This window comes from Ochotona princeps, chromosome 1, assembly GCF_030435755.1.
Source record: "Ochotona princeps isolate mOchPri1 chromosome 1, mOchPri1.hap1, whole genome shotgun sequence".
Lineage (NCBI taxonomy): Eukaryota > Metazoa > Chordata > Mammalia > Lagomorpha > Ochotonidae > Ochotona > Ochotona princeps.
In genome coordinates this window covers 43,009,675-43,017,959 of record NC_080832.1, presented here as the reverse complement: position 1 = coordinate 43,017,959, position 8,285 = coordinate 43,009,675, and the positions used below count along the sequence as shown (strand labels likewise).

At 37.9% G+C, this 8,285-nt stretch overlaps 1 protein-coding gene across 1 annotated transcript; it reads right to left on the bottom strand.

Annotated features, from left to right (window-relative positions):
- Positions 1-6,841: 6,841 nt before the first annotated feature.
- LOC101535967 (membrane cofactor protein-like) lies at positions 6,842-8,075 on the bottom strand. Its single transcript, XM_058669187.1, has one exon. It carries the CDS (start codon positions 7,919-7,921, stop codon positions 6,842-6,844), a length of 1,080 nt encoding a protein of 359 aa, XP_058525170.1. The 5' UTR covers positions 7,922-8,075.
- Positions 8,076-8,285: the final 210 nt, after the last annotated feature.

Sequence of the window (8,285 nt, the reverse complement as noted above, 5' to 3'; positions counted from 1 at the left end):
AGAAAGCCTGGATTCCAACCATGAAGACTCCCAGACCTTCACCACAAACTATTAATACGAGCAACAAGGACTATATCCCAACTGCCAAGGAGGCCACAGGGAATTGGATGCCCTCGGAGGCCGAGTACTCTGAGGTCACCCAGCTCCAACCGGAGCTCCCGCTAGGGATGGAACAAGACTAAACACTACCGTGCAGAAACCAACGTCATTGGAAAGACAACCAGAAGCCCTGAGCGGTCCGCAGAAACAGAAGAACAATAAACGTCCTTCGGGACCAGGGAGGAGAGCTTTCTCTGGACCAAGCCTGGCTTGGGCACTGGACCCCCACCCTCCCTTGCAATGACCATCAGGATCTCTCCGAAAACCCCTCATAGCAAACAAACAATCATACAAACTAAAAAAACCTAAAATAAATAAACAAACAACAAAAAGTAGAGCTTGGAATCTGACAGAAAAGAGCTGGCATGGATTGGCTCAAGCCTCGCTGGGTAGGACATGAAGATTAGTCACTCTTCACTGTGGTGTTGGGGACTTTCCTGCACCCCCCCCAAAAAAAATGTTCTGCACCTTAATTGTTGACAAATGTCTTGTTAGAGTTACAAGCCAGTCTAGATTATCCTAAAATCTGCCAAGATCAGCAAAATTATACTCCAACACAACAAATGGCTAAATGCTAAAATGAAATAGACACGAGACAGCTGAATGGTACCTTATAGCCATTTTAAGGTATATAGCAGCCGGTCCTGTGTACAAACTAAAATTGAATTGTCAATGAGCAAATCATTGGTTGTGGTTATGAACTTGTTTTTTTTTTTTTTTTAACATACTGATTACGCAAAACCATGTCAATTCCATAATGTTACAAATTGCTGTTGATGTTATATTGGGACTCTTAATTGACTGGGATGATATTCTACCAGCTCTAACTTTGGACCAGAAATGGTCTCCCCAAGAAGCTGTTCAACCCATCTGGACAATGGGTAGCTGGACTCTATGCTTGGTATATGTTTGCAAGGAAAGAATCTTGATTGAATTTGAACTGTAATACTACATCAAGGTGGAGGAATCCACCAGGGGGGAGGGGCGTGGGGAGGGGTGGGGGATTCCCAGAGCCTATGAAACTGTCACATAATGCATAATAATTAATAAAAAATAAATAAAAAAATTTTTTTTATTCATTAATTACATTGTATTATGTGACACAGTTTCATAGGTACTGGGATTCTCCCCACCCCTCCTCAAACCCTCCCACCATGGTGGATTCCTCCACCTTGTTGCATAACCACAGTTCAAGTTCTGTTGAGATTCCCTCATTGCAAGCATATACCAAACATAGAGTCCAGCATCTTATTGTCCAGTCAAGTTCAACGGCTTCTTAGGTATACCCTCTCTGGAGACCAGCATTAATCTTTACAAAGTATGATGGCTCTAAGATTTAGTTACCTTGTCCCGGGCCTCACCTTGTCTTCAAGACTCCACTACTGTAGCTCCAACACACTGGGCATGGAATTTCTAGCACAAAAGTTTTGAGATGTACTCAAACCATGTCCAAATGTTTTAGGATGTAAAAACTTATATAGTAATGTTCAATGAAAAAAGCAGTATGACAAAATGGCTTTGTACAATCAAATGCAAGCTCCAGGACAGATCAGCTTGAGCACACACTGGGACATGAAAATTTAAAATAAACAGAAGTGCTTCATAATCTTCATTAAATAAAGTGATAAAAACATGAACGTGACCCCAAAGTTTTAAATGAATATTACTTATTCCCATAATTGATGAAATAAGGACAAAGTACAAGAAATGAAGGAGGGTCAAATGGCTACGGCCAATAGTTAAAAACAAGATACTCTGAGGACAAGAGCAAGCTGGAAACAGTATTGTAAAAGAATTTCAGTAATAGAGAAAATGAAGGTGGCTGAAATAGGACCCGAAAAGAAACGGTAGCAACATTTTTGAGTCCTTTCTTGGTTCAATCCGTCATGATCATGCAAAATGGAATTCTAACCTCACAGGACAGCCACACAATCACACTCAGAATCATACACATTTTTTTTCTATTTGGTAGATTTGTTTATCAGGAAATTAAAGTAAAAATGGGTAAAGTACAGAGTAGTGTAACAACAGGGCTTAGAAATGTCAGGATCATTTATAGGTTCCACTTAACTCCAACGAGATTGGCCTATGATCAGAAATCTAACAACACATAGGGGCATGGATGTGGGGCGAAAGATGCACCACTACTCCACTGTTGGTAGGAATATACACTAGTGTAGCCATTATGGAAGTCAGTATGGACAGTGCTAAGACAACTGAAATTTTGTCTACCCTATAATCCAGCAATCCCACTCTTTGGAATATGTCAAAAAGAAGTGAAATCTGATATACAAGATTGACGTGAAGCCCTATATTTATAGCATAACAATACAAAGCTATGGAAACAATGCAGATGCCCATCAAAAGGGAAATAGATAGAGAAACTATGGCACACCTATCCCATAGAATACTACTCTGCTATGAAAAAAAATGAAATGCTATTACTTGCAAATTAATGATCCCAATTAGAGACTATTATGCTCAGTAAAATAAGCCAATCCAAAAATGACACATATCAAATATTCTCTCTGACTTAAAATAACCTTCATGTGCAATGCAAAACAAATTTATAGGTAAACATGCTTACACATATTCTCATATATGAACTGTAGAATGGAGACACATGGTGGGAAGTGAAGATGCATCTCTAATCCTGAATATAAAAAGTGCTCCCAGTGAAACTGCTAAATATTCCTTGATAATATGATACTAGACTTTCTACCTTTGCTTATACCTGCAATTCCATGATACACTTAAATAGCTGTAAGTTTGACTTGTGACTGTTGCTGGAGGACTATATTATTGTGGTAATGTGGGGTAAACCAGTGTGGAAAAAGTGGAAAGGGAAATCCCTATGCCTATGAAACCATAATATTTGATTTTTAGATTGCTATGTACAATAAGGCAAAGATTCTTTAAGAAGAATAAAAAGGCTTAATAAAGAGAAACGAAGCGGATGTAAGTATTTGCATTCACAGAACCAGTTACAGTCCGCATGAGGAGCCATGCAGTAAGAGCTATGATTGGCCACAGTTTACTGAGATTAGGAAAGAAGAATTGAAGCAGAATGAGATATGTATTTAGGCAAACAGATTTGGTTTATAGTTTGTGTCCTATCACTTTTAAATGAGAAATATTATGTTTTCCTGATAATCAAAAACAGAATTTAGCATCACAAGGATTTCACCACCAAATTTAGCAGCAGAGCAGGTAGGATAATCCTCTACAGACTTTAAAGGGGGCAACAATGGAAGGGAGATTTATTATAAAGTAATAACACACTCCTTCAAAAATTTGTGTGAAATACCCTGTTTTTGAGACAAAAAAGTGTAGTGGCTCTGCAGTACAAAAGAATCAACCATTAGTTACAAAATAACAGGTCCTATTTCTTATTTCTCAATACCAACCTTGAATGTTAGTGGATTAATATCACTAAGAAAACTTAGTTTGGCTGAATGAATAAACACATACACACACACACACTTACTATACACTGCCTACAAAAAACTCATTTCACTGACAAAAATATACACAGAATCAAAGTGAAGGAAAAAGAAATTCCAGGTAAACAGAAACCCAAAGTGAGCAGATGTAGATATCAAATAAAATACCTTCAGTCAAAATTTGTAAAAGGAAACAAAAAGGACTTTTTTTTTGGTAAAGGATCCTGTTCAACAAGATGATATAAAATTTTAAACGCCCCCCCTTCCAACACAAGACCACCAAGATATATACAGCAAACACTAGATCTAAATATAGTTTCCAATACAGTAATAACAGGTGACTTCGACACCCGTCTCTCATCAATGGACAGATAATCAGACATAAAAATCACTACCAATATATCATAATTGACTCATATCATTGAGCTAAAGTACTAACATAGCTCCATGGAACAGGATAGAGAACACAGAAATGAATCCACATAATACAGGCAACTGGTTTTTTAGAAGGTGCTCAAATCCTATAGAGGAATAAATATAATCTCTTCTATAGTTTGTGCTCTAAAACTGGATTTATGTGCAGAAGAATACAATTTGGCTCATACCTCTCAGGATAGTCAAAAGTCAAGATGGATTAAAAATTTATATTTCAGTCCTGAGGTTATAAAGTGCTGGAAAAATGTAGAGAAAACCCTCTAAGATATTCCTGTAGGGGATCACTTCTTGAATAAGACACTCCCGCCTCAACCCCTGCCTGCCACCCCCCTCCCACACACAAGAAGAAGCAACTGAACAAGCTAAACAAACAGAACTCTATACAACTTAGAAGCTTTTTGCACAGCAGAGGAAATGATCATCTGAGTGAAAGGACACCAACAGAACAGGAAAAACTTGTTGCAAACCACCTCTCTGAGAAAGATTTTTACAAATCTTTCAACAATTTAAAAAAAAGTTCAACAGAAAAAAAAAAGAATCAAGTTGAGAAATGGGCAAAGGACTTCAACAGATATTTCTCAACAGAATAACTACACATGACCAACAAATATATGAAAAAAATGTTTAACATCACTAGCCGTCAGGGAAATGCAAATCAAAAACACAATTATACACCAATGCAAAACACAGAGGGCAACAGATGGCTAGCAAGGCTGTGGGGAGAGGGGAAGAGCTATACATTGCTGCCTTGCTGATGAAATGTTAATTAGTGGCACTGTAGAGATTTGTTTAAAAAAGCTGGAAGTGGACCAAAATATGAACACATCATTGCAAATAGGCCCTGCACCATTATGTTTATAGCAGTACTATTCATAATACCAAAAGTATGAATGAAATAAGCTACATCCAAAATGACCAATACCACATGTTCCCTCTTGGTGTGGGGGCTAAAATTTAATAAAAATGTAAAAAGTTAAACAAAAATTTGTGTTTATATTGCTGCAAAAGAATAGGTTTGTAAAAATGTTTTTCAAGGATTTATTTATTTTTAGTTGAAAGACAAATTTTTATAGAGAGAGAAGAAAAGAGAAAGGTCTTCCATTAATCTGCTGGTTCATTCTCCAAATGTCTGCAAATAGTCAGAGCTGAGATGTCTTGAAATTGGGGGCCAGGAGCTTCTTTGTGACCTTCCACATGGCCTTGGGTCATCCGTCATTGCGGATGCTGGAGCATCAGGGGGAAAATTAACTTGCTGCAGCACCATAGCAGCCCCCAGAACCTTGTTTCATACTTTTTATCAAACCAATGGTTAACAACGTTGCACTATTATTTCAGTAATCTGTGATTACTATAAAACTCACTGTATATGTATGAAAGCATCATTTTTTACATTTAATTGCTGTTTATAGCTGTGGTCTATACTCCTATTAAACTAAAATTGTTTTGGTTTTGACTTGTTAAAATTTTATTCATGGAAATATTAAGATGTTTTACTCTAATGTAAATTTTAAGTGTGTTATTTCAAGCACCTGCATTGGTATGGAGGCTTGGGCCTTTGCCTCTGCTGGCACCATACCATATGGGCACCTTTTCAAGTTCCATTTGCTCTACTTCTGATCCAGCTCCTTGCTTATATCCTTGAAAAGTACTGGAATATGGCCCAAAGTCCTTGTGCCTCTAGGCACATGGGAAACCTGGAGGAAGCTCCTAGCTCCAGGTTAAGGATCAACACAGCCCTAGCCATGCAGTTATGTAGGAAGTGAATCAGAAAATGGAAGACATCTTTCTGTGTCTCTTCTTTCTGTAACTCTGTCTTCCAAATAAAAATACAGTAAATGTCATGAAAATTTTTGTTATGTCAAAAAACAAAACAAAAATGCAAAAAAGTGAGGAGAAAGTTTGAGTAGGAAATCATTCTGTTCTTAAAATTGCTTCTAAATCTCATTTTGACTCTGCTAAAATTAATAAAAAACCCCCTCCTACAAATACAAAAAAAGAAAGGAAAAGAATTAGGCACAATTCTTAAGAGTTATTTATTTCATTTCAGGAAGCCTGTAAAATGTTGCACATGAGGAAGATCTGTACTCAATGTGATTAGGTGTAGATTCATTTTCTGCTTTATTTTGGCACAAAAGTGAAATTCATTTACATTTTTTTGTTATGCACTTTTTGAAAGGTAATTTTGAGTAATCTTTACACACAGGATACTTGTAACTTTTAATTTAACTTATTCAATTTTGTTTTCCATAACCTTTTGATATATGCTTGTATTTAATTGTATGACTGTGTATTTGTACATGTTTTATGTATAAACTTAAGTGTGTGCATGTTTGTAAGTGTGTATGTGTGCGTTTACAATCTTTTTCAACAAATATTGCATAAGATGCATGGGAAGGTTGGTGAAAGAATGGACTTTCATAAGTGGCAATAATTTTTTTTAATTAGACTTATTCCAGAATCACTTTTTTTGCTTCTGGATTTCTCAGAATCCCAACGTTTTAGAAAACAAATTTGTTAATATTACTACAAATGCAGATGCTTGTTGACTTGACCTAACAATGCAATGCAATTTGATTACCTAAGAAATATTTTCATATTCCGATTCAATCACAGTTTAAGAAGAATCCATATATATTGGCAACCTTTAACAAACCTTAACATTTAGCATTATATCTAACAAGAAATAGAAAACAACTATTGCATATTTGAAGATTTTGACAGAAATCAAGAGACATGATAGAATAGTTGTTGAAACCATTTGTTTTCTCTGCAAGCATGCTGAATTTATTTTGGTAAGTGGTGTATTCTCTTTTAACTTATTTTCATATTGCATTGAAGATATTTTCACAGATAAACAATAATTACTACAATTCCAATACAGTAATCAAAGTAATCATATATCCAAGGACAACCCAAACGTGAAGTGGTTCTTCCCAGGGACAAGTATTCAGAGAGACAGTAGATGTTCGAGATGTTCCTCTGGAAGGAATTGCATCTGAAGGTCTAACAGTGTGACGAGTAACGAGTGTAGTACACAAAGGTCGAGATTTTGCCATGAAAAGTGGTTGTCGTTTAAGACACAGCGGAATTGGTGGTTGCCAAGTACTGTTCTCATCACAGGTGATCAGCGCACTGCCCCGAAGGTAAAACCCCTGGTTGCATTCAAACGTAACCTGTGCCTTGTAGTAAAATTTTCTCCCAAATCCTGATGTCTGCCTTCCATTTGTCAGTTCTGGGAATGGACATTTGACCACTTTACACTGCGGAGGGTCACTACTCCATTTTCCACTGCCAGCACAATGCAGCTGACTCTCTCCAACAAGTGAAAATTCGTCTGGTCCCGATGCTTTATGGCAACGATAAGTTACTACTGAAAGATACTCAAATACTTCCCTGCCAACTGCACTGTGTGTTCCATTCGCTATGTTTGGCGGTGGTGCGCACACAATTTTTTCACAGTGTGGAGGTCTATCACTCCAATGCACATCTGACCCGGTAAGCTGACAATGTAGAATTCTCGCACCAATTAAATGAAACCCATCATTACAAACAAATTCAATCTGGTTACCGAACTCATAGCTTCCGTTTATGAGGTTAACGACACCATTTGGAATATCGCCTTGCCTTCTACATGCCTTTTTGTAGCAAGTATCTTTTGTGATCTGTGACCATTGCTGGTTCTGTCCACAAGTGACAAATTTGGGCTTAGGAGGTCGATACAGGTATCCCGGATTACACGTATAATTTACTCGTTCCCCCACATTATAAGAGGGTTTAACGTTACCAGTGGGCTGCATATTTTCAAACCTTGGTGGTTCACCGCAGGTTTCAGAGGATGGCAAGATGACCAGGGTCAGCAGCAGAATGCTCAGAAACCACGTGGAAGCAGCGGGACTCGGGCTAAGGTGAGCAGGCCTGGTGTGTGGTGTGGAAGAAGCTGCCATTTTCCCGGAGCAGGGCGGGACCTCTGACGGCCAATCATGCTGCGGCCCACCCTGGTCTGGTGATGAGACGCAACAATCAATCTGCACAGTGGCTAAGTGTCGGGGACCAAAGGGCGGGTGGGTGTGGTCTTAACAGCACACAGGACATAAATCACTAAATATATTTTAGTCGAATTGACAGCTGTCGTGACTTAGGTATTGGGAATGAAGTGTGACTATTAACGCAGTCCCAACCGATACACCTGGATCACTTAACTGAAACTGAGGCATTTTTGTGAATAAAAATCTTCTTGACAAATATTTCTATTGGTCATTTCCTTATTTTTCCCATGAGCATGGAGCCATTTCAAACACTCTAGAATGT